This window comes from Hippopotamus amphibius, chromosome 3, assembly GCF_030028045.1.
Source record: "Hippopotamus amphibius kiboko isolate mHipAmp2 chromosome 3, mHipAmp2.hap2, whole genome shotgun sequence".
Classification (NCBI taxonomy): Eukaryota; Metazoa; Chordata; class Mammalia; order Artiodactyla; family Hippopotamidae; genus Hippopotamus; species Hippopotamus amphibius.
Window position 1 is genome coordinate 170,391,576 of NC_080188.1, and position 20,949 is coordinate 170,412,524.

At 36.9% G+C, this 20,949-nt stretch overlaps 1 protein-coding gene across 6 annotated transcripts in view; it reads right to left on the reverse strand.

Moving 5' to 3' along the window:
- Positions 1–596: 596 nt before the first annotated feature.
- The window catches only part of CEP350 (centrosomal protein 350), a 147,509-nt gene continuing 127,156 nt past the window's right edge, over positions 597–20,949 (reverse strand). For all 6 annotated transcript variants that reach the window (XM_057726102.1, XM_057726103.1, XM_057726101.1 and 3 more), the window contains one exon: positions 597–4,478. In XM_057726102.1, the coding sequence (XP_057582085.1) occupies positions 4,302–4,478 (177 nt within the window). In that variant the 3' untranslated portion in view covers positions 597–4,301. The remainder of the gene's footprint in view (positions 4,479–20,949) is intronic.

Below are 20,949 nucleotides of genomic sequence, written 5' to 3' on the forward strand. Positions count from 1 at the left end.
GTGTGACTTTTCCATGTGTTATTTTGTAAGGGTGATCAGAATTCAAGTCATTTGGGAGAAAAGACATTTGCCATGAATTACAGGGAAGAAGCCCATCGATACAGAACACAAAGTTATAATACATCAGGGAACTCTTCTCTGACTCACTCCTCTACTCTTGTTGGGTCCTTGTCTTAAATATATACTCAAACCAGCGTATGCCTCCTTTGCAGAACTCAGCACAATTTGTCACGCGTTGTTTCTGAAATTATTTTTTGATGACTCTCTTTCATTAGACATTAAGCTCCCAAAGGTCAGGGATCACATCTGTTGTCTTTGCTATCTCCCTTGCACTGGGCACAGTGCTCAGAACACGAAGGTGTGCGCAATGACTGCTGAAGGAGTGACGGATGAATGTCAAAGCCCAGGCTGCTCAGACAGACGTAGGGATGGCATTTATGTAGAATAACAGCTCTTAACACACAGCTCGCCTTACTCCTGCTCGAGCATAAGCACTCTGCTACCCAATAACAGATTGGAGGTGAATTTTATAGAGACTAGTTTTCTAAACTTGACTCAAAAGGTGAAAAAAATGAATACCTGACATGAAATTAATTTACAAATCAGTTTATTTACAGATTTTATCCTTTCTTAAAGTACATTTCAGTTAACAAATCTATTTACACAGGTGTACATGGGAACTCATCCCAGTTATTTTACAGATCATACTTACAAACCACACCCTAAGTCTTCTGTGCAAAGTTGCACTGGATGTGACTATTGGCTGAAAATGGCCTGATGACCAGGCTATTTACACATACACAGTAAACGGGTTTATTTTTCATGTCTGCACAATACAGTACACACAGGGAGGCCGGGCCTCCCAGGGAACGCTTTGCAATGTGTTTACCGAGAAGGCTTTGCAAAGTTCGGAAGGAAAAGCTATTAAACATAGGTTAATTAAAATGACAGTACCTCCTTTACATCAGTTTACATTTTTTTCTTCACATTTTTATAATACAAAGATATTTTATTGAATTGCTGCACAACCAGTTTAAGATGATTTGTAAACATGTAAATTTCTACAATTTGCATTAAACATCATTGTAGTTTCTATCGTTTGCTCTTTGAATTAATGTTTTATTCACTAGTATTCTTAAGGTAGTAAAAGAAGATGTAAGTTTGAACTTCTTGCAGAAAAGTTATGAGTCTCTAACGCTGTGCGAGTACACACTTTATTCAAGTATTGCAAAAAGCTAAGGCCACTTTTTTTCAAGACAAGAAAGTGAACAAAATTGTTTTTTATCAATAGGCCACAACACTCTTATGAGCAATGAAATCTCTTTTGAAAGATAATTTCTCAGAGACATGTAGTCACAGAAGGAATTTTTCCTTTCTTTTACATAAAAGAAAAACAAATTACCTTCCTTATTAACTACTTTTGAGCTCTTCCCACTTTTCCCTAGAGTAAAAATTCCTGTTTAGACCTGAAGAGGGAATCTATACCCTGTACTTATTTAACCCAGAGTGAAGTACCCTGGATAGCACAAATTGTTTTGGACCCAGAAATAAATTCTGAAGCCTATATGTTGGTTTACTGCTAAATTCTGATAGTGCTATTATTCTAAAAGATATTACTGCTGATGCAAAGATCTTTTTCTTAGAGGAATTATGAAGAAAGAGTGAAAGAGGATGGGAGTGTGGGGAGAAGGAACAAAGATTACAAAGAAGGAATATTTAGATTCTTGGTTAAGAGGCAGAGCTTGATTAAAAAGATCCCAATATGGAACAAGTGGCTGGGTATCCATGTTCACCATTCCTAATGCTAGCAACTAACCCCTTTTCAATTACATCCAAATAGTTAAATCAATAAGAACTCTGCTAATTACTGATTCCTTTGTTTTCTGATACCAAACTACAGATAATCATTTCTAGCAAAGAGTAAGACTGACCCATTCCTGCCTCTCATCTGGAACCCAGGATTCTCAAGATAGTAAAGACAGCTGGAGTATGTTAGGACTGCCACTGCCACATTCTTGGCAGCATTCTTACCAGGGAACTTTAAGTCCAAGTTGCTGATTCCATGGACTTATATCATTTTTTTTCCTTTTCTGGAATCACAATGTCATAAAGAGTAAAGATAAACTTTATTAAAAATTGGTTTAGGTCCAAATAATGAGGATGTAGAAAAAACCACCTATATTCCTATTATATTATTTTCATATTCATTTATAAAAAATTTACAGCAGCTGTAAAGTTTCAGTATCATAAGGACAATGTAATCCTACAAACAGCCAAAGGATGCAGACAAGATGTTTTTCCATCTTCCAAATAACTAATACAAACGGAAAAGAAAAGGCTTCGCTTTTCCTTGGCCACATGAAAATAATATCTCCACACTACTGGTTAATAACCCCAAGAAACCCTAACTTCTCTTAGTCAATTTGCTCATTATGGCTACAAGACTAGAGCTCAACATCAAAAAGCCTAAAAGAAATGCTGGCAACATCAATCTGAGCATTTCCCAAGACCCAATCACAACATTTCAGTGCTTTCCTTATTTGTCAAGAGCTACCATACCAGTCATTGTGCAAAATGCAAATATTCCAATGATTATTTCAATGAGTTTCTCATAATGACAAGATGAAACCAAAGAGGAATGGAAGTGTGCATAGTGAAACATTTGAGACGCAAAGGCAAGTTTGGGGGAAAGATGCAAAAATGAACGAATGTGCACACTTAAAGATTATACCATCTTTGGGGTTTTCCTAACATATTTTGAAGTTATAACATTCCAGGATATTTGTAAGTATGAATCCAGTGGATGTCTTATATCATGCTTCTAATCAGGACCTTCAATATTAAGGCATTTACATTCACGCCTAAGATTATCCACATTCTTCTAGATTACTTGAAGAAGGATAGGACCGATTAAGAGAAACCAGTCAAGAAGGCAGGGTACTGAGGTCCCAGGAGAGCATCACATATGCTCTAATGTAGCAGCTGGAGTCTATATATATTTTTTTAGATACAGGTAATAGTTGTGAGAAGCAATGTTGTAAGAGAGGCAGAACTGAATTTTACAGTGTCTTTGAATCATTTTATTCCATTCCTGCTACTGCAGGTGATCTTAGAAAAGCTCATCTTTTCACTGAATTAAACTGCCTTCTTCGATAGGTGTATGGGTTTGTTAAAACCATAGGTTTCCTGTGCAAAGACTACGAACCATAGAAGCTTCAAGACGGAAGTTTAACTATTACAAGAAGAATCTTTCACTTCTGAATAGGGACATACATTTTCAACTTAATAATTTATCTTAAAATAAATTAAAAAAATGTTCTACAGCGTAAAACAAGCACACAAACAATAGACAATTTTGTCTTTGGTGCACACACTCATTTCCTAAATCATTCAAGTAACAGCGTCTCTGACTTCTTGGGGAGATATGGGAGCTGAAAGTTTGAAGGCCAAAATGAATTATTTCCACTTCTGCCATGCCTGGATGCCTGAGATGGTCCTGAGGATCTGTGATTCTGGGAGCAGCTGGTAGAGGTTCAGAAGAAGTAAGAAAAGTGCAGGGTAGACAAAGGGTAGAAGAACCAGCCCTGCACCAGTCCCGTAAGCCCAGTCTTCAGTGGGGGCACTTCTTTGTTTTCATGCCCACAGAGAAAAAACTAAATATAATGCAAAAGTTTAAAACTCTTTAGATGGTGCTCAAAAAGCAAGGCTACCATTGATTCCTGTTAACTTGACAGTCCACTTGGTGCTGCTCAATCGCAATAATGGAAGAAGATGGTCTTCAAAAAGAAACGAAATGAACTCCACAATGGGAAATAGGCACACATTATTAAACTTGCCTATCTGAAAGTAGTTCAGGGTTTAATACTGTTTAGAGACTACAATGTCCATTTATGACTTTCATAGTATAAACCAGGATTACATTTCAGAAACGGTATGATGCACGTCTATGTACCTCTCTTGCTTGACTTCAGACTCAAGGAAGTGATACCCTAGTCTAAGCTAAGAGCTAAGTCTGGTGTTTTCAGCCCTCATCTGAGACCCAGTAGGGATGCTAACAAGAGGTGTAGGATTATACTGTGTGTCAACATCAGACCCTGCCCACCAAAAACAACCAATTGACCCAGTGGACAGTCTCTAAAGGCAGGCTGTAATACCAGATATACCACATTGTCCCATGAACTCCAAACCAGTAGTCTTTAAGAACAGGTACAAGGTCCAGAAGCACTCTTGTTATGATGGAGATGGGGTGTATATCAGGAGGCAGAAAGGCCCAGGACTCATATTAGCACTCAGTGTTCGATTTATTTGCAAGATGTCACACAAGTAGCATTCTCCCGTTTTTCACTGATCTGATTCAGAACATCAATAGTATCTCTGATCAAGGTCTCAAAGATCCCATCAGCTAGCTGCATCTTCACACACAACTCATCCTCATCATAGTTCACCCACTGTGCCTCCTCCTCGTGGAGTTCCTGTACCTAGAATTTAGAAAATAAAAAGGTTAGAAAATCACTGTCACACAAAAGCTAGGAAATTAATAGTATTTGCTAACTTTGTAACCCCATGCATGGGAATACAGCCCCAGGAAATAAGTCAGAGAAAAAATGGTAATTTATATGATGATTATCAACAGCCCTTTTAAAGCTGCAAAAAGTTTGAAAAAACTCAATTGTCAAATAAAAAATGGCTTCCAATCTGTCAACCTTGACAATATTCCAGTATTTTACAGATATTAAGGATTACAAGTATGTCGTCTCTGTCAACATAGGATAATACATAGAAGAATTTAAGGGGGCAAGAAGAATGCAAATTTTCAGATATATGGATTTACAATTATAAAATGCATATATCCAAAGACAATATTGGATGTGATTCTGGAGTACATAAATAAATGGGTAAGATTTCATATTCACTGGAGTTTGTTTTGTTTTGGCCATGCTGCACAGCCTGTGGGATCTTAGTTCTCCGACCAGGTACTGAACCTCGGCCCCAGCAGTGAAAGCACCAAGTCCTAATCACTGGACCGCCAGGGAATTCCCCCCACCCTGCCTTTTTTTTTTTAATTGGAGTATTTTTTAAATGTACTATTGCTTAAATTTACTTTAAAAGTCACTTATATTTTATATAAAATGCTCTTTTTGCATTTGAGAATTTGGGGATTCCTAAGGTAAACCAAAAGGAATCAAATTCGAATGAACTGCCCAAGATGTTTTGCTTGTTTACAATAAATTTTAAACAACTACTTACAAAAGAAACATGTTGGACTTATTATATGTAATGATACTGTGAATGGGATGGAGGCCAGATGGAGAAAATAGATTGTAAACGCTGATCTAGACACAAGTTCAGCAAAGTTAACTGCCGTGTCAAGGGTCTCTAACCAAAAGTCTAACTTGGCAAAAAGCCTTGTGATAACAAGCTCCTGACTTCCACTTATCACAATTTCTTCTTGAAAAAGGCAGAGGAAGTGAAGAGGGGAACTTGTACTCTGTTTCTTATTACAAGGAAATGAGAAGACTCTTGGATAAAAGAGACCACATCATTCTGGAGTTTGAGAGAGCAAGAGGGGGGAGAACAGTGCTGCCCAACATATACCCTTGGTCAGGGTTGACAAACATACGACAAGGTGGCTGCTGTGTTGTTTCTCTTTGATGAGGTTGTTTGAAGGATATGTAAAATATTCACTGCCTTCTTCCCTAACGTATGCTCCCTGAACAGAAATGCCACCAAAAAGGGTTATATGGTCAAGTAAGTTTTATAAAGCTCCCTCTGGGAGTCTCACAATACATATCAGTCTATTCTAAAGAGAAGTCCACCGGTAAAGAAACTTGATTAATTCAGAGTTTCCTGTATGTATCTGATGAAAGAATCAAATTGTGTGGCTATATAAGAAGTATTATTCAGATGCAAAGGAAATGGTGTTCTTCTCCCTTGACTGATGCTATAAACAACAGCCTAATGCAACACTTCTCAGACTGGTGCTGAGGGAAAACCACATTCTGGGAAAGCTAAAAAGTCTGTTCCCTATAAAAAAATTTTTATCTCCCATGAATTTATCTGTTCAAAGTTGCACACTTTCCTTTTTATAAGCCTTTATTATTGAATCTGTTCCTTGACCAATCTCCTATCCAATAATAAAATTTAGAAAGCACTGTCCTGATGAAATCATTTTTTGCCCTTATAGCAGGAACACATATATGCTCAAGACAGTATCCATTCTCTCTCTCAGTGCAGTGGTGATGAGCCCCCACACTGCCTCGCCAGTACAGCGAACGCTTTGCTCCTCTGTTAGAACAGGAGCTATGTCCCTCCCAGCCATGAGAACACCATGTTTTCCTTTTCCCTTAGGCCACCAGAAAGCACAAAGTCCAGCCTGGAACCTCAACTACGGCAACTGAGACATCTCACAGCCTGCACATCTGCCTCCATTTTCTTCTGGTTTGGGGAATCTATTCAACGACACATGTCCCCTGCTGCTGCTCCTGAAGATATATGTGTGTGTGTGTATGTAATGTATATTATAGATAAATAAATTAAATTAAAAAGTCAGTCTTTTTTTTTTTTTTTTTAAATTTGGACAGGGTATTAGGCTGGTATAAAAGAGAAATGTGGTAAGTGGAATGTGGCCAGATTTCAGTGAGCACATATCCTTTCACTATATCCCCGTAAACAAGATGGTGAAATGGAGACAGGTCAGTTAGATGGCTGTGCACCTTTTTTTGGATTAAAGGACAAGGCAACTATCAACCTGGAAGGAAGTTTCTGCCTAGAAGACTCAAGAGCTTTTCCCTCTGTGCTCCCAATCCATCTTGTTCATATTCCATTGTAGTAATGATGCTACCGAATTCTGTATTCTGTGCACCTGTTCTCCCACTAGGCTGTGGGATTTCTTTTTATTTATAATTTCCCAGTGACCGGGACTGTGCAAATAGAAGGTGTTAAATAAATATCTGGCATATTGATCGTTTAGGGAGTGTTTTAAGGCTGTCTTTGGCTCTGTTCAATTCATCATTTTTAGCAATGATCTAGATGAAGGCAGGTACCTCAATTTTAGAAAAGTTGACATGAAAGTTGGGAAACATAATGGCTGTGTTAAAAGAAAGAACCTAAAAATGTGTTGACAAGCTGGGAATGATGGGCCAAATTTAACAAAATAAAGGCATAAAATAAAGCCCTGTACTTGGACCAGAAAAATAACTACAAAAGCACAGGTTGAGATTTGGGTCTTGGAATTTTTCTAAGCTTTTGTGAGTCCCATGAGAATGATATAACTAAAAATAAACAAAACAAATGTGATTATAAACTGCATTCATCAAAGGACAGCATCTAGAAAAAAGAAGGAAGTTATGTGATTGTACTAATTAAGCAATACTCAAAATATTACAGGCATACCTCAGAGATACCGTGGGTTCGGTTCCAGACCACTGCAATAAAGTGAATATCGCAATAAAGCAAGTCACACAAAGTTTTTGGTTTCTCAGTGCATGTGAAAGTAATGTTTACACAATATTGTAGTCTATTAACTGTGCAACAGCATTATGTGTAAAAATCAATGTACATACCTTAATTAAAAAATACTTTATTGCTAAAAAAATCTAACCATTATCTGACAATGCAGGATTGCCACAAACCTTCAATTTGTTAAAACAAACAAAACCCGTGTCGTACCTAGGAAACACAATAAAGTGAAGTGCAATAAAAAGGTATGCCTGTATACAGTCAGTTCTCATCAGTGTATTTAGAGCTAAAGCTGATAATGTTGCAAGGGGCTCAAAAATGCTATCAGACAATAGGAGAGAATGTTAACCTTTAATAGGGAAAAAAGACTGATGAAACATTATAGCCACTTCAAAGGTGTGTAGGAAGAATTAAAATTGTTACGTAAAGCTTTAAAGCTGTAAAAGCAAATTATAATTCACTACCTGAAAACCAATTTAGGCTTATTTTGAGAAAGAACAGTAACTAAAAACTCAGGAGCTACTGAGTACCTTATCAGATCTAGCTGTAAAGGAGATTCAATCATTAGCTAGGTGGTTTCACTACAGGATTTGTCATTTTAAATGCAATTCTACCTACAGTAGGGAGATCTCCCAAGGCTGTTGTAAATAAAGGATATACAAAAGCTGGTCTAATTACTTTTACTCATTCCACATCATATATACTTTGAACATGCATTGCTAAAAATAGCTCATATTCTTAGCCAACTTAAGATGTACATTAATCAATACTTTTGTAAAGTGGTAAGGGGATAATAAATGAGAACTAGAGCCAAAAGAAGATTTCTCTTCTTTTTTGGCCAAAAGCGGCCTTTAGTGTCTAAAAAACATTCTTTGTATTTTACTCACCTCAAATAATGCCTAAAGACCCATAGACTGATTAGGGACTTCCTAGTCCAATCCAAGCAACAACAGCTAAATTATACACTTCTTAATCTGGAAAAAAGCAACTGTTTATAATAGGTTTTAGAAGGACACTGATACTCAGTTTGAGGCCAACCCCTCCACTTTCAGGGATTCCATCTGTGTCCAGTCAGGAGCTCTGCTCCAGCAGTTCTCCCTTCTCTTCTGCATCATCACAATTTTTTCCTATCAGTATATCTCTTGCAAGCTAAAAGAATCTTTTTCTTGTTAACCATTTCCCTCCATTTTCCTCTTCACAAAAAAAACTCGTTTCAAGTGTCCAATTTTGCTCTCCTTAATTTGTCTCTCGTTCTCTCTTGAAACATACTCAAATCAAGCTTTTACCTTATCCGTGCCACAAAAACTACCTGTATTGGTGTTAAGATCAACAAAGACCTCCACATTGCTAAATCCAATGGTAAATTCTCAGCTCTTATCTTACTTGACCATTTAGCAGCACCTGACACAGGTGATTCATTCCTCGTCCTTGAAACACTTTCACCTGGCTTCCAGGGCCTCACACTCTCCTGGTTCCACCCCATCGGCTGCTCCTTCTTAGTCTCTTTTGGTGGTTCTCCCCCACCTTCATAACCCTCGAAACATTGGAATGTGTCAAGAAGCAGTCCTTGGACCTCCTCTCTATTAGTCTACACTCTCCTTCTTGGTCCCATGGCTTTGACCATCGATATGTTCACCACTCCCGAATTCACATCTTCAGGCTACTTCTCTTGCCTGAGCTCCAGGCTCATATATCTAACTGCCTACTCAGTAACTCCATTTGGATGTTTATTAGACATTTTAAATTTAATATATTCAAAACAGAACTCCTGATGTTCCTTCCAAACCTGCTCCTCTCAGTGTTGCTCAAATCAGCAAAAGGCAATTCCCTTCCTCAGTTACTCAGGCCAACCCAATGGAGTTATTCTTAATACCTCTCTTTCTCTTATTTTTCACATTCGATTTATCAGCAATTCTGTTGTTCTGTTTTGAAAACTGTTCTCACCACCTCCAATACCACCAAACTGGTCTTAGCCACTATTATCACTTGCCTGGATTATGACAATATCCTCCTGGCCTCCTTACTCCCATCTTTACTTCAGTCTATCTTCAACACAGCAACCAAAGTGATCGTGTTAAACTGTAAGTCAAATCACCCCAATATTCCCTTATTCCCTCTCTCTCTATTTTTCTCATTTATCTGTCTCCCTCACTAGAGTGAAAGCTCCTTGAGTTTCGTCTGTTTTGTTCAGTAATGTATTTCCACAGCCTAAAGTACTGCCTAGCACATAGCAGGTGCGTAAGAAATAATTATTAACTGACTGGATTAATTTGAATTGACCAAAGGTGCTCCTTGGAGCTAAGTGGATCCTTTTCAATAATGCTTTAACAGGAAAATACTGAATAGTTTTCTCTATTTCTTTCATGGTATTTATGCATACATACATCAGAGCCCCTCTTCCAACTGGACTTTTTCACTTGATTTAATTCTGTGTTAATAATAATCTCTTCTTTCATCACACTCATTTGTGTGATCACACCATCTCCTACTACTTTCCCACCCCTCTCTCTGCTCCATACACAGTAATCACAATCCACCTTGATGAAAGAAAAGAATTGGTCAGAAAATTGTATTGAAAAACTCAACAATATGCTGACATATTATGTGATATAATATAGAAAGATGGAGTCACAACATTCTGAGAATTAAATCTACTGGTAGTGGTGGGACCTTTAGACAGGGGTGACAGCGCCTGTTTGTTCTTCGTCAAAGTGCTTTTACCTCAAGAATGATATATTAGGCATAGGTGGCAGATTAAAAATACTACAGCTGAAGCAGCTTTAAGTGAATGGATATTTTTAACAACAAGATGGAATTTTAAGCTTCATACCTCCCCCCCATATTCATGGTTATATATCTTTTAGTACCAAGTCAAATTTCTGACCCAAGTTCTAATTAGTCATCACAACAACTCCCAGGAGACTCATTTTATAGATGGGGAAACTGAGACACAGAGGCAAATTCCCCAGAGTCACACTGTTAGTAAGTGGAAGAGACGAGACTGGGGCCCTACAAGCAGTCTGATTCCACAGATCTTGCTCTTAACCACTACGTTATACTCTCTCATTGCAGTGGCACTAATGCCCATGAGAGCAGTGTGGGGTTTATTATATCCAAAAATATTAAATGAGGCTCAGGAAATTTCCAGACACTTTAAAACTATAGATCCTATGCAAAATTACCAATAATCAAAAGTCTAGAAAAACAACAAAAACCATCAATTTTATACGAAAAGATGGGTTCATTTTATCTACAGTATAGAGCTGACCAAAATATTAACCAGTCTTCTCCTTGAATTACAATATCCAAATATCACTTATAAATAAAATTATGAAAAACTCTGAGTACATTAAAAAAAACAAAAAAAAACCCCAAACCCTGTATAGGAAGACTAGCTGGCAAGACTATCAATTCCAGCAAAAATGGTAGCGTAAGATAATGCAAAAATATTCTTACCTAAACACATAACAAAAAATATTTGTAATTCATAAAGTTATCATGAAAAAGGAGGGAGTCCTAAGTACCAGAATAAACAGAGGTTTAAAAGAGTGGCAAGCGCTAAAACTACTTAGAGGAGGAATTAAGAGACAGGAAAGAAAGAGAATAAAGTCAAAGATATGTCTAAAGAAGTACCAGAGGGAACTGGAAGAACTGGGGAGAGGCAATATTCTAAGAGACAATAGCTGAGACTTCCAGAGTTGAATAAAGATATGAATCTATAGATCCAATAAGCACAGTGAAGCCAAAGAAGAATAAAGAAAAAAATCCATGACTAGACACATCCAGAGAACTATGAACCTAGAATTCAATACTCAAACTATAATTCAAGAGTAAGAGTTTAATCAGTTCTGGATTTTTATTTTTTCTTTTTCTCTCCTTTTTTTTTTCTTTATTAATTACGATCTTAGTAACATAATTTTTTTAATGATATTTTTTATTCTGGTTTTATTTTTTTGCCTTTTTATATACTTCTATATCTAGCTAAGTTTTTGGTAGTACGGACAATATATCTCTCACACTTTCCTTTCATCCTTATCTTTTATACATTTCTATGCCTTTCTTTTTATTTGCATATTTCCAATCACACTACGCTCTTCTGTTCTCCTTTCTTCTAGCCATTTTAAGATTATTTTATCTTAACATACTTATAAGCAACACTATCGATCTGCTCAGACTCCTTGCTCTATTCTCCAGATGACCCACCGCCTTGGTATTTAATATTAGGTTTTTGTCTTTATCTTAGTTCTTAGTACAATTGTCTAATTTCATTCTGAGAATCTCCATTCTCTCTGGTGGTACTCTGGCTCTTTTCTATATTTGATCCTAGCTTACAGAATCTCCCTGGATTACTGTTTGTATGTGTAAGGTGTTATTTGTTTGTTTGTTTGCTTTTGCTTTTGTCTCTGATTTGTTCTGTTTCAGTTGTCCATTTCTGTTGGGTTTCTCTTTGAATATTTGATAGCACACTGGGGTTCTGTCAGGTCTTTCCAGAGCCTTATGTCCTAATGGATTCAGTAATTGTGTGTCTTATACATGTATGTGTTTCCTAGACTTCGTATTTGTTTAATCCAATACTTGGACATTAGTCTGAGGCTTGGACAGTCTTCTATAAACACCTCTATCGCCAGGACAAGCAACCCCAAAAGTTTGGACAACCATGAGGAAACAAAGAAACACCATGAAGGCAAAGGAGCAGGAAAAAAACCCACAAGACCAAATAAATGAGGAGGAAATAGGAAAAATGCCTGAAAAAGAATTCAGAATAACGATAGTAAAAATGATACAAAATCTCGATAACAAAATAGAGAAAGTACAAGAAACAGTTCATAAGAACTCAGAAAAACAAACAGCAATGGATAACAAAATAACTGAAAGTAAAAATACTCTAGATGCTATAACCAGCAGAATGACTGAGGCAGAAGAACGAATAAGTGAGTTGGAAGATAGAATGGGGGAAATAAACACCACAGAGCAGGAAAAAGAAAAAAGAATAAAACGAATAGGAGACAGTCTCAGAGACCTCAGTGATAACATTAAGCGTACCAACATTCGAATTATAGGCATCCCAGAAGAAGAAGAAAACAAGAAAGGGTCTGAGAAAATATTTGAAGAGGTTATAGTGGAAAACTTCCCCAACATGGGAAAGGAAATAATTCACCAAGTCCAAGAAGCACAGAGAGTCCCATACGGAATAAACCCAAGGAGAAATACACCAAGGCACATATTAATCAAACTAATGACAATTAAACACAAAGAAAAAATATTAAAAGCAGCAAGAAAAAAGCAACAAATAACATAGAAGGGAAAACCCACAAGGATAACAGCTGACCTTTCTACAGAAACTCTGCAGGCCAGAAGGGAATGGCAGGATATACTGAAAGTCCTGAAAGAGAGAAAGCTACAGCCAAGAATACTCTACCCAGCAAGAATCTCATTCAGATTCAATGGAGAAATCAAAAGCTTTCCAGACAAGCAAAAGTTAAGAGAATTCAGCACCACCAAACCAGCCTTACAACAAGTGCTAAAGGAACTTCTCTAAGTAGGAAACACAAGAAAAGGAAAACACCTACAAATACAAACCCAAAACAATTCAGAAAATGGTCATTGGAACACACACGTCAATAATCACTTTAAATGTAAATGGATTAAATGCTCCAACCAAAAGACACAGACTGGCTGAATGAATACAAAAACAAGACCCTTCTATATGCTGCCTACAAGAAACCCACTTCAGACCAAGGGATACATATAGACTGAAAGTCAAGGGATGGAAAAAGATATTCCATGCAAATGGAAGTCCAAAGAAAGCTGGAGTAGCAATACTCATATCAGACAAATTAGACTTGAAAGTAAAGACTATTAAAAGAGACAAGGAAGGGCACTACATAATGATCAAGGGATCCATTCAAGAAGAACATATCACAATGGTAAATATCTATGCCCCCAATATAGGAGCACCTCAATACATAAGGCAAATGCTAACAGCTATAAAAGGGGACATCGACAGGAACACAATAATAGTGGGAGACTTGAACACCCCACTTACATCAATGGACAGATCATCCAAACAGAAAATAAATAAAGACACACAAGCTTTAAATGACACATCAGACCATCTTGACTTCATTGATATTTATAGGACATTCCATCCAAAAACAACAGAATACACTTTCTTCTCAAGTGCACACGGAACATTTTCCAGGACAGATCACATCTTGGGTCACAAATCAAACCTCAGCAAATTCAAGAAAATTGAAATCATATCAAGCATCTTCTCAGACCACAACGCCATGAGACTAGATATCAATTACAGGAAAAAAACTGCAAAAAAGACAAACACATGGAGGCTAAACAATTCACTCTTAAACAACCAAGGAATCACTACAGAAATCAAAGAGGAAATCAAAAAATATCTAGAAACAAACGACAACGAAAACACAACAACCCAAAACCTATGGGACGCAGCAAAAGCAGTTCTAAGAGGGAAGTTTATAGCAATACAGTCCTACCTTAAGAAACAAGAAAATGATCGAATAAACAACCTAACCTTACACCTAAAACAACTAGAGAAAGAAGAACAAAGAAACCCCAAAGTGAGCAGAAGGAAAGAAATCATAAAGATCAGAGCAGAAATAAATGAAAAAGAAAGGAAGGAAGCCATAGCAAAAATAAATAAAACTCAAAGCTGGTTCTTTGAGAAGATTAACAAAATTGATAAACCATTAGCCAGACTCATCAAGAAAAAAAGGGAGAAGATGCAAATCAACAGAATTAGAAATGAAAAAGGAGAAGTCACAACAGACACCTCAGAAATACAAAACATCATGAGAGACTACTACAAGCAACTATATGCCAATCAATTGGATAACCTGAAAGAAATGGATAAATTCTTAGAAAAATACAATCTTCCAAGACTGAACCAGGAAGAAATAGAAACTATGAACAGACCAATCACAAGTACGGAAATTGAGGCAGTGATTAAAAATCTCCCAACACACAAAAGCCCAGGACCAGATGGGTTCACGGGTGAATTCTATCAAACATTTCGAGAAGAGTTAACACCTATCCTTCTCAAACTCTTCCAAAATATTGCAGAAGGCGGAACACTCCCAAACTCATTCTACGAGGCTACTATCACCCTGATACCAAAACCAGGCAAAGATGTCACAAAAAAAGAAAACTACAGACCAATATCACTGATGAATAGAGATGCAAAAATCCTCAACAAAATACTAGCTAACAGACTGCAACAGCACATTAAAAAAATCATACACCATGATCAAGTGGGGTTTATCCCTGGGATGCAAGGATTCTTCAATATATGCAAATCAATCAATGTGATACATCATATCAACAAATTGAAGGATAAAAACCATATGGTCATCTCAATAGATGCAGAAAAAGCTTTTGACAAAGTTCAACATCCATTTATGATAAAAGCTCTCCAGAAAATGGGCATAGAAGGAAATTACCTCAACATAATAAAAGCCATATATGAAAAACCAAAAGCCAACATCGTTCTCAATGGGGAAAAACTGGAAGAATTCCCTCTAAGAACAGGAACAAGACAAGGGTGTCCACTCTCACCATTATTATTCAACATAGTTTTGGAAGTTTTAGCCACAGCAATCAGAGAAGAAAAAGAAATCAAAGGAATCCAAATTGGAAAAGAAGAAGTAAAATTGTCACTCTTTGCAGATGACATGATATTATATATAGAAAACCCGAAAGACTCTACCAGAAAACTGCTAGCGCTAATTGATGAGTTTAGTAAAGTAGCAGGATACAAAATTAATGCACAGAAATCTCTTTCATTCCTATACACTAACAACGGAAGAGCAGAAAGAGAAATTAAGGAAACTCTCCCATTTACCATTGCAACAAAAAGAATAAAATACCTAGGAATAAACCTAAGGAGGCAAAAGATCTGTATGTAGAAAACTTTAAGACACTGATGAAAGAAATCAAAGATGACACAAACAGATGGAGGGACATACCATGCTCCTGGATTGGAAGAATCAACATAGTGAAAATGACTGTACTACCCAAAGCAATTTACAGATTCAATGCAATCCCGATCAAATTACCAATGGCATTTTTCACAGAACTAGAGCAAGAAATCTTACGATTTGTATGGAAACACAAAAGACCCCGAATAGCCAAAGCAATCTTGAGAAGGAAAAATGGAGTTGGTGGAATCAGGCTTCCTGACTTCAAACTATACTACAAGGCCATAGTGATCAAGACAGTATGGGACTGGCACAAAAATAGAAAGGAAGATCAATGGAATAGAATAGAGAACTCAGAAGTAAGCCCAAACATATATGGGCACCTATCTTTGACAAAGGAGGCACGAATATACAATGGAAAAAAGACAGCCTCTTCAATAAGTGGTGCTGGGAACATTGGACAGCAACATGTAAAAGAATGAAATTAGAACACTTCCTAACACCATACACAAAAATAAACTCCAAATGGATTAAAGACCTACATGTAAGGCCAGACACTCTAAAACTCCTAGAGGAAAACATAGGCAGAACACTCTATGACATCCATCAAAGCAACATCCTTTTGGACCCACCTCCTAGAATCAGGGAAATCAAATCAAGAGTAAACAAATGGGACCTCATGAAACTTAAAAGCTTTTGCACAGTGAAAGAAACCATAAACAAGACTAAAAGGCAACCCTCAGAATGGGAAAAAATAGTTGCCTATGAAACAATGGACAAAGGATTAACCTCCAAAATATACAAGCAGCTCATGCAGCTTAATACCAAAAAAGCAAATAACCCAATCCACAAATGGGCGGAAGACCTCAACAGACATTTCTCCAAAGAAGACGAATAGATGGCCAACAAACACATGAAAAGATGCTCAACATCACTCATCATCAGAGAAATGCAAGTCAAAGCCACAATGAGCTATCACCTCACACTGATCAGAATGGCTATCATCACAAAATCTGGAAACAACAAATGTTGGAGAGGGTGTGGAGAAAAGGGAACTCTCCTGCACCATTGGTGGGAATGTAAGTTGGTACAGCCACTATGGAAAACAATTTGGAGGTTCCTTCAAAAACTACAAATAGAACTACCATATGATCCAGTAATCCCACTCCTGGGCATATACCCAAAGAAAACCATAATCCCAAAAGAAACTTGTACCATAATGTTTATTGCAGCACTATTTACAATAGCCAGGACATGGAAGCAACCGAAATGCCCATCAACAAATGAAAGGATAAAGAAGATGTGGCATATATACACAATGGAATATTACTCAGCTATAAAAAGGGATGAGATGGAGCTATATGTAATGAGGTGGATAGAACTACAATCTGTCATACAGAGTGAAGTAAGTCAGAAAGAGAAGGACAAATATTGTATGCTAACTCACACATACGGAATCTAAAAATGGTACTGATGAACTCAGTGACAAGAACAAGGACGCAGATGCAGAGAATGGACTGGAGAACTCGAGGTTTGGGAGGGGGCGGGGGGTGAAGGGGAAACTGAGATGAAGCGAGAGAGTAGCACAGACATATATATACTGCCAACTCTAAAACAGATAGTCAGTGGGAAGTTGTTGTATAACAAAGGGAGTCCAACTCGAGGATGGAAGATGCCTTAGAGGACTGGGGCGGGGAGGGTGGGGGGGACTCGAGGGAGGGTGGGGGGGGAGTCAAGGGAGGGAGGGAATACGGGGATATGTGTATAAAAACAGATGATTGAACTTGTACCCCCCAAAAAATAAAAAAAAAATAAAAAAAATAAAAATAAAAAGGGATGAGATGGAGCTATATGTAATGAGGTGGATAGAACTACGGTCTGTCATACAGAGTGAAGTAAGTCAGAAAGAGAAAGACAAATATTGTATGCTAACTCACATATACGGAATCTAAAAATGGTACAGTGACAAGAACAAGGACGCAGATACAGAGAATGGACTGGAAAACTTGAGGTTTGGGAGGGGGCAGGGGGTGAAGGGGAAACTGAGATGAAGCAAGAGAGTAGCACAGACATATATATACTACCAACTGTAAAATAGATAGCCAGTGGGAAGTTGTTGTATAACAAAGGGAGTCCAACTCGAGGATGGAAGATGCCTTAGGGGACTGGGGAGGGGAGGGTGGGGGGGACTCGAGGGAGGGTGGGGGGGGAGTCAAGGAAGGGAGGGAATACGGGGATATGTGTATAAAAACAGATGATTGAACTTGGTGTACCCCCCAAAAAATAATAAAAAATAAAAAATAAAAAAAACTACAAATAGAACTACCATATGATCCAGTAATCCCACTCCTGGGCATATACCCAAAGAAAACCATAATCCCAAAAGAAACTTGTACCATAATGTTTATTGCAGCACTATTTACAATAGCCAGGACATGGAAGCAACCGAAATGCCCATCAACAAATGAATGGATACAGAAGATGTGGCATATATATACAATGGAATATTACTCAGCTATAAAAAGGGATGAGATGGAGCTATATGTAATGAGGTGGATAGACCTACAGTCTGTCATACAGAGTGAAGTAAGTCAGAAAGAGAAAGACAAATATTGTATGCTAACTCACATATACGGAATCTAAAAATGGTACTGATGAACTCAGTGACAAGAACAAGGACGCAGATGCAGAGAATGGACTGGAGAACTCGAGGTTTGGGAGGGGGTGGGGGGTGAAGGGGAAGCTGAGACGAAGTGAGAGAGTAGCACAGACATATATATACTAACAACTGTAAAGTAGATAGCCAGTGGGAAATTGTTGTATAACAAAGGGAGTCCAACTCGAGGATGGAAGATGCCTTAGAGGACTGGGACGGGGAGGGTGGGGGGGACTCGAGGGAGGGTGGGGGGGAGTCGAGGGAGGGAATACGGGGATATGTGTATAAAAACAGATGATTGAACTTGGTGTACCCCCCCCCAAAAATAAATAAATAAATAAATAATTTTTTAAAAAAAGAGTAAGCGTTTAAATGAAAACATGTATAGACAAAGACTACAAAGCTGGAAACCGAACTCTTTACTTGCAAAGATGAAAACTGAACTCAGAATGAAAGAGACACAGAAACAATAGTTCCTGTATTATTTTCTGTTCTTTTTTGTATTTCTGAGACATTTAATAATTAAACATGTAAAAGATTTAGGATGGCCAATAAGTAGGTTAAAAAATTCACTTCATTAATAATAAAATTGTATAGAGTAAAATGAACTCATTTTTCTTTTTAGTAAAGATAGAAACATTGGTAATAGCCAGTACTGGCAAAGGTGAGAAGAAGCACTGCTCTTTTATCATGCTGATGAGTATGTATAATTGGTACAACCTTTCTGGAAAACATCTGACAGAGAAAGCTTTAACATTCTGCACATACTTTTAATCAGCAATTCTATTTCTAAGAATTTACCCTGAGTAAATTACTGGAAATAGTTGCAAAGATATACCATATTGCAAGACGTCTATTACAACAGTACTGTTGAAAAGAGTAAGAAAAATGATTAACTGGTTAAATAAATTATGTTACATAATTCCATAATGGACTACTGTATCTCCATAAAAAATAAAATGGAATAAACTTATTAAAAATGATATAAAATAAAGGAACATTTAATAACAAGGAAAAACATCCACATTAAAATCAATCAGAATACGAAAGAGACTATGATCCCAAATGTTTAAAAAAATTCTTTGTGTAAAAAGAAACTCTAAGTCTATATGTCAAAATAATTAAGAGTTATCTAGGTGGCAAAATTATCATGATTATTTTCTCTTGATTAATCAGTATTTTAAATTTTCTAAAATGAGCATGATTATTTTATAATAAATATGATTTTTAAAACATTTGAAATTTCTATTTTTGAGACCCCTTTCTTTTACACTACTGGCAAAATTTTTGTTTTATATGTTTTGAAAATTGTTGTTTTAAATCTCAATCCCTCTAAAATGCACAAACATTAGAACCTCCAAATGCTAAAGGTGGCTAAATCTAACAGTGGGAAGGGTGACTAGTTTATTTATCATTGCTTGTTAATGATTAACTCAAGTTGCTAAAAGTATCATTTCACCAAGCATTAAGAAGAGTGAACTCATGAAAAAAGTTACATAGGCCCAGGTATTTCAACTCCCTCTCCAGTCACACTGACATTTCAGTTCCATGTTCCTTCCCATTTCAGGTCTTCACACATGTAGTTTCCTCTCCCTGAATTGCTCTTCTCTCTATCATAGAACTCCGTTAATGCTTATTCATCTTTAAGATCTCAGTTCCACTGTCACTTCCTAAGAGAAGCCTTTCCTGACCATCCTCATTGGATCAGTTTCCTCTGTATGCTTTTATAACAGCTTGCTATTCTATTTTTATCATTTAATTTATAATTACGGACTTGTGTAAGTTAAATATTAATGGCTAGCTCTGCCAGCAAACTGTATAAATGTGAAGGCAGGGTCTATGTCTGTTTTGCTTACTACTGTAACATCAGTCCTTAATTGGCACAATCCTTGACTAAATGCATGCACAGAGATGGTTTACAGTGAACATGATCACTTCAACTGATAGCAGGGTAAATGAATGTCTCTTGATGTGCTTCTTTCTTTAATTCCTAAAGAAGTGGAAGAAGTAACATCTTGGTAATTAATAATAACTCAAACTCTAAGCTACTGTAGAAAGATGAGAGCAAGTTCCCCTTGAGAGGCAAAGATCTATGAAGAACTTTGCCAGGTTAAAGTCCTGGCAAGTCACTTAATATCTTGGAATCTAAACTTCCTTATTTGTAAAAGAGAATAACTTTAGTCCATCCTACCTCACATGGTTATTGTGAGGATCGAACAAGACATGAGAAAGAATGTTTAACAAATGTTTATCTAGTGAAGTTATTACTGAATAAATAAAGCACTAGAGAGGTACACACTTGGGGAAAATTGATAAATTTAAGAATTACACTTTTTTTAATGATATGAATATAAATATAGACAAGATATAAAGTCCAGAGTGAAAATGTTTGGAAATAAACCTGAATCAATTAACATCTGAGTTTCCTAAGGTTTGCTACTACTTAACATCTTAACCTTCTTTTAGGGAAGAAAGAATAAAAGAACTTCTGTTTCCCCTTCCTTTTTTCTTTCTTTTTTTGTTGTTGTTTGATAAGCATTTTTCTAATGCTAGAAAACATATTGCAAAATGGAATAAATCCTATTTAGCTAAAGTTCTTGATAATAATAATGATGATGAAATAATAATAGATAATATTTATTGAGTTATGTGCAGGGCACTGTTCTATACATATATATATAGATAATCATTTAATTCTCTTAATAACTTATCAGGTAGGTACTATTATATCATCTACATTTTGTGGATAGGGAAATGAGGCACATAGAGGTTAGATAACTTGTCCAAGATTACACACCAAGTAAAGTGCCAGAACAGGGATTTAAGCTCAGGTAGTCTGGCCGTAGTCTACACTGGTCTCTTCAATTCAGAACGTTAAATTTGCTT